This window comes from Eriocheir sinensis, chromosome 31 (assembly GCF_024679095.1).
Source record: "Eriocheir sinensis breed Jianghai 21 chromosome 31, ASM2467909v1, whole genome shotgun sequence".
Classification (NCBI taxonomy): Eukaryota; Metazoa; Arthropoda; class Malacostraca; order Decapoda; family Varunidae; genus Eriocheir; species Eriocheir sinensis.
The window spans coordinates 15606831-15625445 of record NC_066539.1 but is presented as its reverse complement, the minus strand read 5'-3'; the positions used below and the strand labels follow the sequence as shown (position 1 = coordinate 15625445).

The 18615-nt window shown below is 41.7% G+C and overlaps 1 protein-coding gene and 1 long non-coding RNA gene across 2 annotated transcripts; one reads left to right on the top strand and one right to left on the bottom strand.

Moving 5' to 3' along the window:
- Positions 1-8593: 8593 nt before the first annotated feature.
- On the top strand, positions 8594-17119 carry LOC127005958 (endochitinase-like). Its single transcript, XM_050875417.1, has 13 exons — positions 8594-8734; positions 9204-9285; positions 9844-10046; positions 10264-10429; positions 10637-10743; positions 11131-11246; positions 11710-11836; positions 12146-12340; positions 12950-13028; positions 13577-13727; positions 15793-15859; positions 16201-16350; positions 16469-17119. Exons 1-13 carry the CDS (start codon positions 8723-8725, stop codon positions 16907-16909), a joined length of 1896 nt encoding a protein of 631 aa, XP_050731374.1. The 5' UTR covers positions 8594-8722; the 3' UTR covers positions 16910-17119.
- On the bottom strand, positions 15034-15869 carry LOC127005959 (uncharacterized). Its single transcript, XR_007758990.1, has 2 exons — positions 15725-15869; positions 15034-15625 (listed from the first exon to the last, which is right to left on the bottom strand). It is a non-coding gene; the product is annotated as an uncharacterized LOC127005959 (long non-coding RNA).
- Positions 17120-18615: the final 1496 nt, after the last annotated feature.

Sequence of the window (18615 nt, the reverse complement as noted above, 5' to 3'; positions counted from 1 at the left end):
ATTACAATATGTCGGTTGATATAAGGAGGAAAATCCTGATTGGCACCTCTTGAGAAATACAAGCCAACTGTTGCACATTTGCACGAAACCTGGAACTATTATTTGTCAATCTGAACTATGATATTACTTACATGAGCACAAGCATATAAATGGTAAGATCATATATATACAAAATGATTCCGCCCGTTCATCATAAGTAATGGTGGGGTGGCAGGGGGGGAGGGGGCGGGGCATTAGGGGGGCACTCTCGGAGAGGCCATTGTGCCCCTGCCTGCATCCGTAATTTAATATGGCCATAGATTACACATAGCTGACAGTTGAACCTTATGAACCTACTTTTTGATACTGCAATAACATATCAACGGCAACCAACCAATAGCGAGCAAAGTTAATATTCTCTAACTCGTGCCAGAGATTAGGGTCATCAGGCAATACCCAAGGATTCTGGAGGGTTTGTTCCTTATTAGTCACCCAAGGATCCTAAGGGGTTCGATTCCTTATTAGTCACCCAAGGATTCTAAGGGATTGGATTCCTTATTAGTCTTTACCCAAGGATTCTGAAGGGTTGGATTCCCTATTAGTCATTACCCAAAGATTCTAAAGAGTTGGATTCCTTATTAGTCATTACCCAAAGATTCTAAAGAGTTGGATTCCTTATTAGTCATTACCCAAAGATTCTAAAGAGTTGGATTCCTTATTAGTCATTACCCAAGGATTCTAAGGGGTTGGATTCCTTATTAGTCATCCAAGGATTCTAAAGGGTTCGATTCCTTATTAGTCACCCAAGGATTCTAAGGGATTGGATTCCTTATTAGTCTTTACCCAAGGATTCTGAAGGGTTGGATTCCCTATTAGTCATTACCCAAGGATTCTAAAGAGTTGGATTCCTTATTAGTCATTACCCAAGGATTCTAAAGGGTTGGATTCCTTATTAGTCATTACCCAAAGATTTTAAAGGGTTGGATTCCTTACTAGTCATTACCCAAAGATCTTAAAGGGTTGGATTCCTTATTAGTCATTACCCAAGGATTCTGAAGGGTTGGATTCTTTATTAGTCATTACCCAAGGATTCTAAAGGGTTGGATTCCTTATTAGTCATTACCCAAGGATTCTGAAGGGTTAGATTCCTTATTAGTCATTACCCAAGGATTCTAAAGGGTTGGATTCCTTATTAGTCATTACCCAAGGATTCTAAAGGGTTGGATTCCTTATTAGTCATTACCCAAGGATTCTAAAGGGTTGGATTCTTTATTAGTCATTACCCAAGGATTCTGAATGGTTAGATTCCTTATTAGTCATTACCCAAGGATTCTAAGGGGTTGAATTCCTTATTAGTCACCCAAGGATTCTAATAACCTCTAGCCTCCTAGCCAATATCTTATCCTTTCGATCATCGCTTAGCAACGTCGATTTAAGTGCAGGAAATGAACGGGATGTATTTAAGTAACCAGTAAAAGAAGGTTGTCACATACTACGCAGACATTACCCAGACAAAGAAAGGTTACGTTATCATTCAGTTTATTCTTCATTTTTTGTACCCATGTCGGGGACCGCGGCGGGTCAACACTTTGAAGTGGTTGGACTGATCGATAGCGTTGTTTATTCGGCAGTGATAAGAAGCTATAGTCAGCCGATGATATGACGCACGTGTTACTTCTCCTTTTTTATTTCTTCTCCCCCCTCTCTCTCTCTCTCTCTCTCTCTCTCTGCCTGTCTTTTCTACCTAACTATCTATCTATCTGTATGTCTACGTATCTTTGTTTTTTTTATCTACCTATCTATCTGTTCATCTATCTATCCATCTATCTGTCAGTGTATCTATCTATCGTGCGGGCTTTTTTCGGTTTTCATTTGTTTTTGCCACTGCTGTTTCATTTACCGTAAAAAATCTATTTATACAACTTCTATCTATCTATCTGTCAGTCTAGCTAGCTATCTGTCAGACAATCAATCTATCTATCTATCTATCCATCTAAGTACCTATCAATCTATCTATCTATCTGCAGCCTCGGGACAGTCACTATGGGCCTCGGCAAACAAGCGAGCCTCATTACTATTCCTACTATTCACTGACAACCATTTAAGCCCGTGACAGGTGTGCCGCGGGAAGGAGTCCAAGGGTTGGCGTGCAAGGCTACCACTCCTGACCCATACCTACACAGTACACACGGCTACACTCAGTATTCAAGTGCGGCCCTTCAAAGAATAATGCCTGGCTGTGCCCCTGATCATGTATAGTCAAGGCCACCCCTTATACCGCGTTCTGAAAGGCGCACTGATACACACACACCTTAGGAGAGAGAGAGAGAGAGAGAGAGAGAGAGAGATTTACATACATTTTTATAGGAAATCAGACCACACAGACCCCATGGTCCAGACTAAGTGGCCTGTCCTTAAACCTAAGTGATTCTACATTAATCAGATGGCTCCAAAACGTTGCATTTCTACTCTAGTTAATATTAAGTTCAAGGAAGTGACGGTCGAGCTTGTTTTTAAAGGAGTCAATCGTGTTACACTGCACCACTGAAGATGGGAGCTTATTCCATTCTCGCACTACAACGTTGGTGAAGAAAAATTTGGTGCAGTCTGAATTTGCATGTTTACATTCGAGTTTATGACATTGTTCCTCGTTCGCAAAGTGTCATCGATCATAAAAAAAATTAATCTGTCTACATTGGTATCAGTTTTCCTCGGAGGCGACGTTTCTCAAAAGAGAGAGAGTGTGTGTGTGTGTGTGTGTGTGTCTGGGAATACCGGCCCTGCATTTATGAGGAAGAGCGTGAGGAGGAATTGATGAGAGATGTTAGATGCCGAATGTATCACGGACATGCTCACCTACGAGTTTTTTCAACTATTTTATAAAACAATCTTTAACCAGTTAATTTGTCCCTCAAGAATTAAGGTGTCTTGGGCCAAAACCAAGGTCCAGTCGTTTGGAGGCTTGCTGGATGACACAGTTCAGTCTGTTCATGCGTGTGGTGAGGATGTCGAGGTCACCAAAAGTTTCACATACCTTGGTAGTGTAGTGCATAGCAATGGTGGGTCTCGCCAGGAAGTCACCCGACGGATTGGCCTGAGCCACGCGTTGTATAGGTTTCATTTAGCACGTGTATATTTCGTTGTCGATATTTATGCAAGCGGATATAGATTCGAATCTTCTAGTCGCTTGTTCTCCCTGTCTTACTGTATGGCTGTGAGACATGGACACCGAATAATAACTTGGAGAGGCGTATCGATGCCTTTGGTATCGTTGTCTTTGCAAAATCATGGGGTATCGCTGGATTGCCTTCGTGTCGAACCAGCGACTACTCCGTGAAACTGAATCGAAGCCTGTCACCAGCTTAGTCTGTTAACATCAACTCCGGCTGTATGGGCACGTGGCACGCCTTCCGGACGTCATTCCTGCTCCTAGGGTTGTTTCTGTTCAAGACAACCTGAGTGGAGGAGACCACGGGGAACACCCACGCTACTCATCGTTGGGCCAAGTCGATCGATCCTGCTGATTGGGACTTGAGATGGACAGGGTAGCTGCATGAGAGCTTGCTTGGGGGGACCGTCGGGAGTGGAGGTGACGAGTGAGTGAAACGACGCGCCCCCGGGCATATGCTCTCCATTAGTTAGATAATTCGTGCGTACCAGTAAACTACATCGAAATGGCACCTTTTTTTTTTATTGTTTTTTTTTTTTGGGGGGGGGAGGCAAATAATAAAATCTGTAGTTGCATAAAGAACCAATATCTTGGCGTGTGCCCCCAGCAGAGTCGTGGCTTGGCAGCGAGTGGCCAGGAGCTCCCCATGCGCCATCTTGTCTCTCTCCCGATCATGCTCGCTGCCTCCTTGCCTGAATACAAACTAACCAACGATAGATGAAAATGGTAGTAGTAGTAGTAGTAGTAGTAGTAGTAGTAGTAGTAGTAGAACTAGTAGTAGTAGTAGTAGTAGTAGTAGTAGTAGTAGTAGTAGTAGTAGTAGTAGTAGTAGTAGTAGTAGTAGTAGTAGTAGAACTAGTAGTAGTAGTAGTAGTAGTAGAAGTAGTAGTAGTAGTAGTAGTAGTAGTAGTAGTAGTAGTAGTAGTAGTAGTAGTAGTAGTAGTAGTAGTAGTAGTAGTAGTAGTAGCAGCTCAGATGCTGAAAGAAGTCTGCCACGACGTGACTGTGGAACCCATGCTGCTCCCTCTGCAAGGCGAACACCTCGCCAGACGCACCGCTAATGTTTCGAACGAAGCACGAGTGGATGTTAGCGCCAGAGGGTTTTGGACTCGTGGACAAAGGGCATATTTTGACATAAGGATCTTTGATCCCATGGCCCATTGCCACAGAGACCTGACCCTTGACGCAGCCACAGAAGAAAAGAACAAGAGAAGAACAGAGCATATGAAGAAAGAATACAGAATGTGGACCAGGGCTCCTTCACCCCGGTAGTATTCACGACGGCAGGAGGGATGGGACCAAGGGCGCAGAGCTTCTACGCAAGACTCGCCGAAACACTGGCGAATAAGAAACAACAGCCAAGAAGCAGTGTGGTCGCCTGGATGAGATGCAGGCTGTCCTTCTCCCTCCTGAGGTCAGCCTTGGTCTGCCTGAGAGGAACCAGGTCACCTGCACCCAAAACCACCCGCATTGCTGACCTGGACTTTGAGGCGACGGTGGTTGATAGTCGTATCAACCACAAGCTCTGTTAGCTTAAAAATAAAATGTTTAGTAAAGTTTGTAATATTAAATAAAGATGGTTGTCGGCCACAGTCATAGGCGGGGTGGGGCCAATGAATTGCTTTGTGAAAGGATATGAGAAAATATACCGCTCACAACGCAACTCTAATAGATGGAGGCCCGTATATTAAAAAAAAAAAAAAAAAAGTAGTAGTAGTAGTAGTAGTAGTACATAAGAAGAACATAAGAACGTAATTTATAAGGAGTCTGCAAGAGGCAGCTCCTGTACACTCAACCCCACCTTACCTCACCATCCATGGCTTTATCTAACCTTTTCTTGAATGTATCTACGGTATTGGCACCCACAACATGGCTCCCAAGTCTGTTCCATTCGTCCACCACTCTATTGGTGAACCAGTTCTTGCCTATATCTTTGTTAAATCTGAATTTGTCTAACTTAAAACCATTGCTGCTCGTCCCACCTGGCTCTTTTACTATCAAAATATTTTACCTTTATTAAAGCCCTTCATCCATTTATAGACTTCGATCAAGTCTCCTCGCAACCTTCGCCTTTCTAGAGAGTGTAGATTTAACTGCTTCAGCCTGTCTTCATAAGGCAAGTTTCTCACCCCTTGAATCATCTTTGTCATCCTCCTCTGTACAGATTCTAACATCTTGATATCCGTTCTATAGTAGGGGGACCAGAACTGAACTGCATAATCGAGATGAGGTCTAACTAGTGCTAAGTAAAGTTTGAGGATGACTTCAGCGCTCCTATTGCTTACGCTCCTTGAGATGAAACCAAGTACTCTGTTTGCCCGATTTCTGCGGCTCTTCCAGCTTGCACTCATCTCATGCCAGATATTATTACATTAATCAATATACTATCGGTATATTTAAAATTTGTTCAGTATTCTCAATTATATTTTTACGTAAGTTTATTTTAATCTTTAATCTTAATAAATCATTGCGTACTGATATCCCAATATATCTATAAATCCTTTCCACCTCCACCATCGTCCTTCATTTCATAACATACGAGTCATGGGAAACAGGCTGGCGATACTGACCCCCGCCAGGGAACTGAGCCCCAGCAATGCCATTTCCATTCATTAGAGCAATAAACGCACTGGTGTTGTGGAAATTCCTTTTATTATTGCACTTTCATATCATCCTCATATGTAACAGCTATATAAGATCTTCTATAAGTTCTCGTAAGTGACATCCACCCGGCCATGAGAGATTATCTGTTAGCAGCGAGTAGCGGGCTTTTATTTTATCATTGTTTCCTTTTTTTTGTGCTCTTGAGCTGTCTCCTTTGTTGTAAAAAAAAAAAAAAAAAAAAGACCAGTAAATTTTCTGGAAACTTGTTTACCTCATACAGGCTACAGGCAGCCAGCTCGGTGCACTTGATTGAGCAACAACTGCACTAAACAAACATAGTAAAGGACGGAGTGACCTTCGAGGTGGAGAGAGCCAATCACAACCTTCAGGTGGCGTCCACTCCCCGCTTATCGGCGTCGCCCCCACACACCAATGGCAAGCACTCGTCTTCCGCCGCTATCTTGTTTGTGCTCAGTAACCTCTTGGTACCTCCTCAACGAGATTATGACACAAACAAATGCAGAAGCAATATAGTTATAATCTTATCTGGTGCTCCGAGGAAGAGATCGGAGCCATATCTTGCTCATAAAAAAACTTGAAAAAAGTGAGCCATCGAGTAGGTGAGCTGTGTCTTTTTTACTCTGTTGCTCAGGGACAGGTGACTGAGACATGAGAGGTGCATTCCTATTTTTTTTTTTTTATAGGAGTGATTAAGGTCATCTAAACCCTTATCGTGTGTGGGGGGAGGAATTTCTACTTCTTGAAGCACATAACAAATTTATCTAATCGGAAAAAAATCTCTTCCCCACCATTCCGCCCGGGATTCGAAACTCATGCGCCCGAAACTGTAAGCGGAACACTATAGCGTCAGTCAAAGGATATCCCGAGGTTAGAGATAATCTGGGGTCTTTAGCCGCGTCTCGGGGATTTGTCACAATGCTTCGAGTGTTGTGGCCTGGGATGCTGGGACACAGCTAGCAAGGAATGTATAGTGTACCCACATTCTGCGGTGCATCAGATTGGACATACAGATAAGCAATTAGAAGTCACCTCGAGAGATCATATCTGAATTGGGAATACTGCTGAATAGATCGACAACATCTAGACCAACAACAACAACAACAACAACAACAACAACAACAACAACAATAACAATAACAATAACAATAATAATAATAATAATAATAATAATAATAATAATAATAATAATAATAATAATAATAATAATAATAATAATAATAATAATAATAATAATAATAATAATAATAATAATAATAATAATAATAATAATAATAATAATAATAATAATAACTAGACGCATAGCACTCGGAGAGTGCACACCTCCGCCAAAGATCGTCCTGAAAATTGGTATGGGCATCAACTGTGATCCCGTGCATCATATGGAAGCATTTCGTCGGTGTTTTCACAAACCGGCGAATGTGTAAATTTGGCGTTTATTGAGATAATGCCACATGGACACTGATGAGATACAGGTATTTAATCAGTATAGATATGGAATGCGTAAGTCAAGCACTTTTCATGATGCAAGCATTTGTTATTGTCGAATTTTACTATTACCCTACATTGATGTTTTCACAAACTGATAATTTTGTTTCGAAATTTGATGAAATTCTTTTTTTTTACTTTGACCTTGGGCGAACTTTTCGAGGTCAAGGTCAAAGGTCAAGGTCAAGGCCATGCAAGGTGCGTCTTTCCATGAGCTAAAATATGAACCAAGTCTGAAGTCTCTACGATGACGAGAACCGAAGTTATGGCCAATCTGACGTTTTGTGCGACCTTGACCTTGACCTTTGACCTTTGACATAAAAAATTTAATGGGTTCTATTCTGGATGGACACGAAGCTTCCCTGAAAAATTGGTTGAGATATCCGCAAAATTGTGCACAGGAGACTGTTAACGAACAAACAAACAAATAAATAAAAAATAAACATACTGACCGGACCGAAAATAAATCCTCCTTCCAACTTCGTTGGCGGAGGTAATATTAATAATAATAATAATAATAGTAATAATAATAATAATAATAATAATGATAATAATAATAATAATAATAATAATAATAATAATAATAATAATAATAATAATAATAATAATAATAATAATAATAATAATAATAATAATAATAATAATAATAATAATAATAATAATAATAATAATAATAATAATAATAATAATAATAATAATAATAATAATAATAATAATAATAATAATAATAATAATAATAATAATAATAATAATAATAATAATAATAATAATAATAATAATAATAAGGCTACTACTACTACTACTACAACTACTGCTGCTGAACATAATTATAGTCTCTACGTGCACATGCACTGGAACGGTGTGTGTGTGTGTGTGTGTGTGTGTGTGTGTGAAAAAGAGAGAGAGAGAGAGAGAGAGAGAGAGAGAGAGAGAGAGAGATGGGGGGGGGAGGGGGGGGTCGCAACAATAGGAAATCTGTTCACAACCCTCCCCCTAGAAATAACAGGCAGTCCTCGTCACGGTAGTATCAGATAAAAAGGAAGAGGAGTTTCCGGCAATTCAGATTTACTTATTAACAGCTTTATATTTATAGTCCGTTACTTCCTGTTGGAGATGAGTCACCATAGAACAATTTTACTTGCATTTGTTAAACCTTTACTTCATATAACATAAATCAAATAACCTTTCTTCCTAGGCTGCTCTTTCAAACATGTCTGCCTCTAATCAAACATTTTACTACGCAGCGAAGTGATCGCCTTTGTTTCCTTACGCTGAAAAACTTCTTCAAGTATTACCATATCAGCTGATATCACCCAAGGGGGCGATAACGCGGCGCTGAACGCTCGGCTATATAAGGAGGTGAGTTTATCCGTCCCCCACAGTCCATTATTAATTACTGTACGTGTGTCGTCTGCGTGTCAAACCGCCAACACTTACCCCAGTCGATTGTGCAGCGATCTTATTATGAATTTAAAGGTAAAGTGGTTGTATAATGACGCTTATCTGAAACACGAGTCCTCTGTTTGATACCCGATCAGTCACTGAGCGCCTTCTGCCTTAAAATCCATTCGTGCTCTCATTTGCATGATTACAACAACGATTGTGCTGCAGAGTTTACACCATATATTGGCACTGTATAATTCACTCTTGTCATTAGTGAATTCATTAAATTACGATTCAAATTGAATATATGTGATTTAAGTGAAGGTTTAGCTGAAATTAACTTGTAAATGTTTTATTCATGGGGTTAGTCAAGTACGTTGAGCACATCTAGCAAATACTGATACTTCAAATCATCTCATTATTATACCGTTTTTAAGGAGGAGGAAGGGGACTTGGGGGATATAAGTAATAACTGTCTTCTGATGTTAAAGCGCTTGTATTATCAAAGGCAAACAAACCAAGAGGCAAGTGAAGTACTAGCAATAAGTTTTTGTGTCTGCAGGGCGCGGTGTGTTGCGGGACGCTGGTGGCGCTGCTGCTGGCGGCCTGCGTCAGCGCCGAGCCTCGTTACGCCAGGCCCGGAGGTGAGGGGGAGCGGGGCGCTGCGGGGCCTCAGCTTCATATGGTTTGATGCACTACAAAACTGTTGTGTTGGGGATTGATGGCAGTCAACTACACTGCCACACCCATACATAAGAACAAAAGAACATAAGAACGTATGAGTCTGCAAGAGACCGGAAGGCCTGTACAGCTCCTTTGAACCTCAGCTCCTGTGAATTACTCTACCGATCTTGGTATCATCAGCAAACTTATTAATATCACTACTAATTCCAGTATCTAAGTCATTGATAATAAACAACAGTGGACCTAATACCGATCCTTGTGGGACCCCACTCGTAACACAGCCCCAGTCAGATCTTTTGCCATTGATTTGCACTCTTTGCTTCCTATTGCTAAGCCACGCCTTGACCCATTTCAAAACTTTGTAACTGGATTGCTTGTCAGTGGCAGTGTAATACAAATAATAGGGATTTAACTTATTGCAATTACGCCTCTGGACCAAACACTATTACACACTCTCCAGAATATTATACAAATGCAAATTCCGCGTCCTAATGCTCACTGGGCGACGTTTTCCACAGACCACGAGCCCATCCCGCACCCGCGCGCGACGCCTGACCGCCTGGCGCGCCGCGTGTGTTACTACGAAACGTGGGCCAAGTACCGGCCCGAAGAGGTGCATTACGACATCGAGGACATCCCCGGGGACAAGTGCACCCACCTCATCTACTCCTTCTGCGGCGTGTCCAACGTGACATGGGAGGTCCTCATGCTGGACCCGGAGGTGAGGGGCACACACACACACACACACACACACACACACACACTTGCAACATATCTGCAAAACTCATGGTTATCATTGACACTCAACTTGCCAGTCTAACCAGATATCAGGCTAACCGTAAGTTTGAAATAGACGTCGACATAACTTGAATATACTGATACATAATTCCGGCGTCATCACACATCATCAGCAATCAGTCACTGTTCTTGTGCCCCAGCTCGATATCAACGCCGATGGTTACCGGCGGTTCGTTGCCCTGAAGGAGAAGTACCCCGACGTGAAGACGATGATAGCCGTGGGAGGCTGGGCGGAGGGCGGCAAGAAGTACTCCCAGATGGTGAGCGTCAAGGAGCGCCGAGACACTTTCATCAGGAGTGTTGTCCGTGAGTCCTTAGCAGGAGGTCGCCATTAACACACACACCTTCCTTCTCTAAGCAAAAAAATAAACTCAATAACGCATACATAATAAAAAATACAACCAAAACAGAACACATGACACTGAAGTAGAAACCAAACACTTAGGTATGCAGAATGCCATCCCATTTATTACGGTTATGAATGTTCCTCGAGAGACTGAAATGCTTTTCCAGAGTTGCTCACGGACTACGGTTTCGACGGCTTCGACCTCGATTGGGAGTACCCCGGAGCGACTGACCGCGGCGGCACCTTCGCTGACAAAGACAACTACCTGAAGCTGGTGAGGGGAGCGGCAGCAGTAGTCATAGTAGTAGTAGTAGTAGTAGTAGTAGTAGTAGTAGTAGTAGTAGTAGTAGTAGTAGTAGGTGTAATATTAGTGGCAGTAGTAGCGGTAATAGTAGTAGTAGTAGTAGTAGTAGTAGTAGTAGTAGTAGTAGTAGTAGTAGTAGTAGTAGTAGTAGTAGTAGTAGAAGTAACAAAAAAATAGTAGGCATGCAAGACTAAGCGTTTTTAAGCAAGAAAACTGCAAAACGAATTACAGCTTAGTACAGATGTTAATTGTACAAGAAAGCACCAGGGGAAAATATTAGACGTTAACCTAACCAACAAAAATCCTATCAGCCTCTCATTGCTCTCCTCTTCGTTCTCTCTTCCTCCCGCGCCACAGGTCCAGGAGCTTCGCGAGGCCTTCGACGCCGTGGGTATGGGCTGGGACTTGACCGCCGCCGTGCCCGTCGCCAGGTTCAGACTGCAGGAGGGCTACCACGTGCCCGAGCTGTGCAGGTGATGGACCCATAATTTGACACCGACTGACTGGCTACGTAAAGGACTGCTGGCCTATCCGACTGACTGACTAACTGACTGACTCCCTGTTTGCATGACTGACTGACTGTATGCATCAATGACTGACCGACCGACTGAATGATTGACTATTTGAACTGACTGACTCACACACTCACCGACCAACTGACTAACTGACTGAATGACTGACCGAACATCACCGACTGGGCGAATGATTGACTGTTCACTTGCCTGCCTGTCTTACTAACTGACTGACTGACTTCCTGACTGGCTGACTGAGCGACTGCCTGCACACATAACTAATTGACTGCTTGACAAACTAACAAACTGCCGCCCTTCACGCACCATTGACTCACTGGCTGAATGGATACATGATAGATATTCAACTTAAACATTTGACATTCTTTTCTTAATCTCTTCGTGTCTTTCCCCTTGTGCCACGCAGCCTACTGGACGCCATACACTTAATGACCTACGACTTGCGCGGGAACTGGTGCGGGTTCGCGGACGTCCACTCCATGCTGTACATGCGGCCTGGCCTCGACGAGTGGTCCTACGAGAAGCTGAACGACGTGAGGCCAAGCTTGTTATCCTCCCCCACTCCCCGCTCATACACCAACCCTGACACACACACACACACACACACACACACCTCTCTTGCCATTTTCCTACCCTCAGCAAATTAGTTTAAAGGGCTAATGAGACGGGGATAAGCGCCGAGATCACGCGTAGCAATACCGTATGCCCCCAACATTAGTTAATCTTCACCTAATGTAAGGCTGAATATTAATACAACTTACATTGGACCATAGAGAATTAATTTACACGCATTACAGTCATAACCAGATGAAAAAATAGTAACAGTTTGTCCCCCCTTGCAGAATGACGGTATGCTGCTGTGGGAGGAGTTCGGGTGCCCGCGCGACAAGCTGGTCCTGGGCACGCCCTTCTACGCCCGCACCTACACGCTTGGCAGCCCCGACAACAACGACCTGCACGCGCCCATCAAGAAGTGGGAGGGCGGCGGCAAGCCAGGCCCCTACACCAACGCTACCGGCACCCTCGCCTACTTCGAGGTGAGTGAGCTTACCTGAGCCTTTATTTATTATTATTTTTTTTTTTTACAACAAAGGAGACAGCTCAAGGGCACAAAAAAAGGAAATAATAATAAAAAAAAGCCCGCTACTCGCTTTACTCGGCTAGAAAGGACCACATTTTTTTAATATAACATAGCTTTAACGTGACCTTTACTCGGCTAGAAGTGTCCGCAGCTTTTCATCATTACACACCTTCAGTTTGACCTTTATACTCGGCTGGAAGTGACCGCAGCTTTACAATATTGCATAGTTTTAGTTTGACAGGGCTTGCTTATTAAGATGTATTCACCAATGTGTACGCATCGTTCCAATCAGTACGCATAATAAGACTAACTTAACTGAACGGAGGCGAAAAAAAAAACTATTGTCAAACTAAGGATTGATGAATCTTAAATAGAACAATAGCAAGTGATTTTTATACCTTAATACATACATACGATACATACGAATTGATAAATATACCTTGCTTATCATTTCACATCAGCGTTCTAGCGTATAACTGGGTCGAAAGCTCTCTAGTTTTCGGTTAGGCAACTAAGACAAGGCAGAGTGGCCTTTGAAGTGAAATGTGATTGGATATGTCCGTAGGTTTGCAAGATGATGCTGGACGACAATGCCTGGGTGGATCGCTACGACGACGTGGGACTTGTTCCCTTCACGCACAAAGGTGGGAAAACGTGTATACTAGAGCTAGACCATCCCTGCCTGATACAAATGACTTCTTCTTTTCCTTCTCTTCTTCAAAACTATCACACTGAGGGCAACACTGCGTCTATCGGTCCCTTGGTTTGGAGTATGTAGCTCCTGACCGTAGGACCGATAAGACCAGTGCACCTCAGCTCTCTACGTAAAAAGTGTCAATACTATTCTCTACCTCACTGATATACATAGACTACCTTTCATACTATTATACCAATTATACTATTCCATACCTCAGTGATTTGATACCTATTCTAAATCTACTTCTACTTGTTTTGATGGCATTCTATATCTCACCCTAAATATTCCCTTTATCATTCGTATTGATTTGAGGGGGCACACGATTTTCCTTACAGCAGAGGAAACAGATCAAGGGCAAAACATAAATAAGTCCGCTATCCACTGCTCCTGTAGCTAAAGAAAATAGAATGAGAGGCTAAAACGAGAGGGGGAATTTCGAATGGAGAAGTGTCTTGATAAACGGCGAATATACCTCAAGCGTGTGTGTGTTTGCAGAGGACCAGTGGGTGGGCTATGAGGATCCCGATAGCCTCCAGATCAAGATGGACTACATTAAGGAGCAGGGGCTGTTGGGGGCCATGACGTGGGCTATCGACCAAGACGACTACCTGGGCTGGTGCGGCCGCGGCGTGAACCCTATGATGACGTAGGTTTTGGGGGACTGGTTGGTGTATAAAAAGTCCACCGTTTTCTTTCATTCCGAGGTGCTGCAAAGAGGAAAGCAGAATCAGGAGGAAGGAAGAGAGGATAGGATAGGAGAGTGAGGTCGTTGAGTATGTTTGAAGGGTAGAATGAACGCGTGCAGTCATTCTCTCGCGCGGAGAAAGGAGCAAGAAAGAGAGAATGGGATAGGAAAAGGAGGCTGATGAGTATTATGAAGGGTAGAATGAACGTGTCCCGTCATTCTCTCGCGCGTTTAGAATCCAATGCCTCAATCAAATGAGGGAAAGGAGAGAGGATAGGACAGGGAGCTCGATAAGTAGATTTGAAGGGTAGAATGAGCATGATCCGTCATTCTCTCGCACGTTTGGGATCCGATTCGTAAAAGCACACCATTTTCCTTCAGTCCAAGATGTTAAAAAGAAATGTAAAGTGAAAAAAGAGTAAAGAAGGAAGGGAAAGACAAGGGAGTAGGGTCGCTAATTTAATTTTAGTGATTTACTGAATTTGACATTATTGTGAATTATAGTGAAATTATAGTAAAAACACAGTGAATGAGAAGTAAAGAATAAAGGAGAAGACAGGAAAGTGGGGTGGTTGAGTGAAATTCTAATGAACCTACGTGTTGCGTCATTCCTTACTGCATTTTGGGAGTCATTTTGCCTTAGTTTTAGTGATGGAAGAGTAGAGTTTGAAAGAGGTAAAAAGGGAAAGGAAGGAAAGAGAGGTGGCTGAGTAAATCTATGAAGAGAAAGTTATTAATTAGCAAGCATTGAAGTCAAGAAAATCATTATATACGTCGTGGTGGGAATGTTTCAACTCTAAAATTCAACATTAAGCATTAGCAGAGGAAACTATTGATAGGCTTTCTAACATACATAGCAGCTAATCATATTGTAACCTAATACGAGTCTCAGCCTCTGTATATTTATAAAAAAGAAAAAGGAAATTAGCTAGATGGTTTATACTGGGTAGTGAGGCTTTTTAGTCACATCAACTATTTTCAAAAAGGAGATCAGTCGGGTTCTAATGAGTGGGATTTTAGCTTTAGGGTACAGAAAAAGGGTCATACTACCACCAAGGTCGTAAACCTACCCTTGGAAATGCCTAAAAACTCCTACGAAAGCCTTGTTAAATATGTGTGCGTGGGTGTCTAAATGCTCAAGAATATGACCCTTAGTAAGTTCATTTCAGCGCGCCGTTCATTGTTATTTTTTTATATATATATTTATTACACCCTCATTCCCCTTAAAAGTTATCATCTTGTTTCTATATTCAACTGTTTTGATTTATTTATCGCGTATCTTGTCTCCCCTTGCTCGCGTTTATAATATTTCTCTCATTCCCCTTAAAAGTTATGATCTTGTTTCTATATTCAACTGTTTTGATTTATTTATCGCGTATCTTGTCTCCCCTTGCTCGCGTTTATAATATTTCTCTCTCATTCCCCTTAAAAGTTATGATCTTGTTTCTATATTCAACTGTTTTGATTTATTTATCGCGTATCTTGTCTCCCCTTGCTCGCGTTTATAATATTTCTCTCTCATTCCCCTTAAAAGTTATGATCTTGTTTCTATATTCAACTGTTCTATTTATCGCGTATCTTGTCTCCCCTTGCTCGCGTTTATAATATTTCTCTCTCATTCCACTTAAAAGTTATGATCTTGTTTCTATATTCAACTGTTTTGATTTATTTATCGCGTATCTTGTCTCCCCTTGCTCGCGTTTATAATATTTCTCTCTCATTCCCCTTAAAAGTTATCATCTTGTTTCTATATTCAACTGTTTTGATTTATTTATCGCGTATCTTGTCTCCCCTTGCTCGCGTTTATAATATTTCTCTCTCATTCCCCTTAAAAGTTATGATCTTGTTTCTGTATTCACCTGTTTTGATTGATCTCTCGTATCTGCCTCCCCTTGCTCGCGTTTATAATATTTCTCTCTCATTCCACTTAAAAGTTAGGATCTTGTTTCTGAATTCACCTGTTTTGATTGATCTCTCGTATATCTGCCTCCCCTTGCTCGCGTTTATGATGATTGTCACACCACAGGGTTCTCTACGAGGGGATGAAGGACTACATCGTGCCCGTGGCCCCCACCGTCACCTCCACCACCACGGTCAGTAACTAGCCTATACAGTCTCACAACAAATGGGAATGGATAATAAATTTAGTTTTGAAACCTAGAAAATAAACTACCTGCTGTGTGACGAACATGTACGGTACCAATTGAGCTGACTATTCAACATGCACTGAGCCAAAAGCGGAAGTTTAAATTCGTTTTTTTTATGGTATCTTCATAACCCCTATTTGTTACCTTTCAGTCATATTATACCTCTTAAAATGACCAAACTCAAAATCGGTTAAGGCTATACAACGGAGATTGATTGTAAAGGGAGGATAACCATTGATAACACTCGTACCTTGTTCAGCGAGTTCCACACCTTTTGTGTCTTACAGAGCCCGTGGTGGACGCAGCCTACCACCACCACCACCACCAGGGACCCCAACGAGTCCACCACTACGCGGGACCCTAACCAACCTACCACCACTCTGGGCCCCATGGACTGCAGCCTGGCCGCATACTGGCCCCACGAGGACTGTGACAAGGTACCTTGAGTCACGACCACTCTCTGCTATATTTGGTATAGTCCTCTAATTTCCACTTTTTTTTTTTTTGGGGGGGGGGGGGGTGCGAAGGCTGACATTTTTTTCTTTTCGTGTTTAGTATTACTGGTGCTACGACGGCGTGCCGCACCTGGAGCAGTGTCCCGACGGCACCGTGTGGAACAATGCCGGGGCGTACTGCGACTGGCCCGAGAACGTTGACACCTCGAACTGCAACATGCCCGCGTTCGCGCTCCAACCCAAACAACACGATGGACCCCCACCCACGACCAAGCACATCAAGCCCAAAGCTCCAGTCAAGCCCAAGGAAGCCCATCCCGCCCCGCCCAAACATGAAGCTGTCCTCAAAGAGCAGATCAAGCATAAGGAAGCCCTCAAGGCTCAAGCCAAGCCCCTGGCCCATGCTAAACTCGCCGCAAAGCTTAACGAGGTCGACCATTCTCACCCCAAGAGTAAAAGTGCCTCTCACCCCAAGGCTGTTCCCAAACCTAAGAACGTCAAAATCCCCCCTCTAATGAAGGTACTAAATAAGCTACCCTAAGCGCCACCATAACCCAGGCGGCAAGATAATGGCCTATAATGGGGTCATTTAGAGCACTGTACATACAACAAACTCCTCTCTATGTTTTGTTTCTTGACCCAAATGTAGTTCACATGTACTTAAATATCCAGAACGGTGCTCTCAATCTAAGTATTTGGATGTTACGACTCAGACCAGCAAACTACCACTAAATAAAATTTTAATTACAAATTGTTTTAAATAATTACCAAAGGTTACCGAAAACATTATACCGGAAGACGAACACTAAGAATATTTTAAACATTGGATGATTTTGTCCTCTATGTAGTCATGCTGCCTTATCGTAGACATAAACAGTGTGAAATTGATAATCAGGACTTCAAGTATTGCATCGCAACTCAGCCGAATTCGAGAAATTCGAATGAATTACATTTCAAGTCTAAACCTCACACTTTGTCTCATCACCCTCAAGTTACAGACTAGCGTGAATGGCTACTGGCTGTGAAACTGAGAAGACTCCGGGAATAAGTCTTCAAGGCTGGAGGCCACATGGATCACAATGGTTGAAAAGATCCATGCAATGTTCTGGAGAGTAAACTTTCAAAGGAGATGAAATTTCATCGTTTCAAGAACATTAAAAAGAATTTCCCACAATGGCTCGATAAACTATTAAGAATAAAAGATTCACATACTTTTGTAAAGAAATCCAAGAACCCCACCACTTTTTTTTTTTTTACAGGAGACAGTTCAAGGGCAAGACAAAAATAATTAAAAAGTCTACTATAGCGCTGCTCAGGCAAACATAGGACAGTAGAACCCAACATTGGGTAAGATTCGGTTGAAGTAACTTGATATTCCCTTACTAAAAGCTTTTATGTCGTAGGAAGGAAGAAAAACAGACGAAGGAAGACTGCTCCAGCATTTAGAAAGGGATGAAAGAAGAAAGACTGATACTGATTAACTCGTACATAAAGAATTTGGATACCAAAGGGATGAGGTAAGAGTAAAGCTGTGTGCGACGGAAAATGGTGGTAGCATGCAGTTAACAATTTCAGAAGAGCAGTTAGTATAACTATCGACAGAAGTAGATGCAACATTGCGAGTCAATTTAAAAAGTAGAAGACAGCCAGTCAGAGGAAGGAAGCTCATCAGATTGAGTCTTAGTTAGACACTCAAATAATCAACGGTGGATCCGCCAGGGGCCGAGGTGCTTTGTCGACCCTGCGACGTCATTCTTATGAGTTCCCCCTTGAAGCACCTTTCTTATACTACGTATACAAGGTTCGTTATTTGCAAAAAGTTTAAATCCCTCGAATATAAAGGATTTTTATATTATAAGGCCACCCTCATCCCCAATTTTTTTTGTTAAACTGCAAGTTTAAAACAACCTCGTTTAACTGGCACGAACGGGGGGAACCTCGTGCCGGATAAACCGTTTTATATATATATATATATATATATATATATATATATATATATATATATATATATATATATATATATATATATATATATATATATATATATATATATATATATATATATATATATATATATATATATATATATATATATATATATATATATATATATATATATATATATATATATATATATATATATATATATATATATATATATATATATATATATATATATATATATATATATATATATATATATATATATATATATATATATATATATATAAGGTACATATTTTTAAC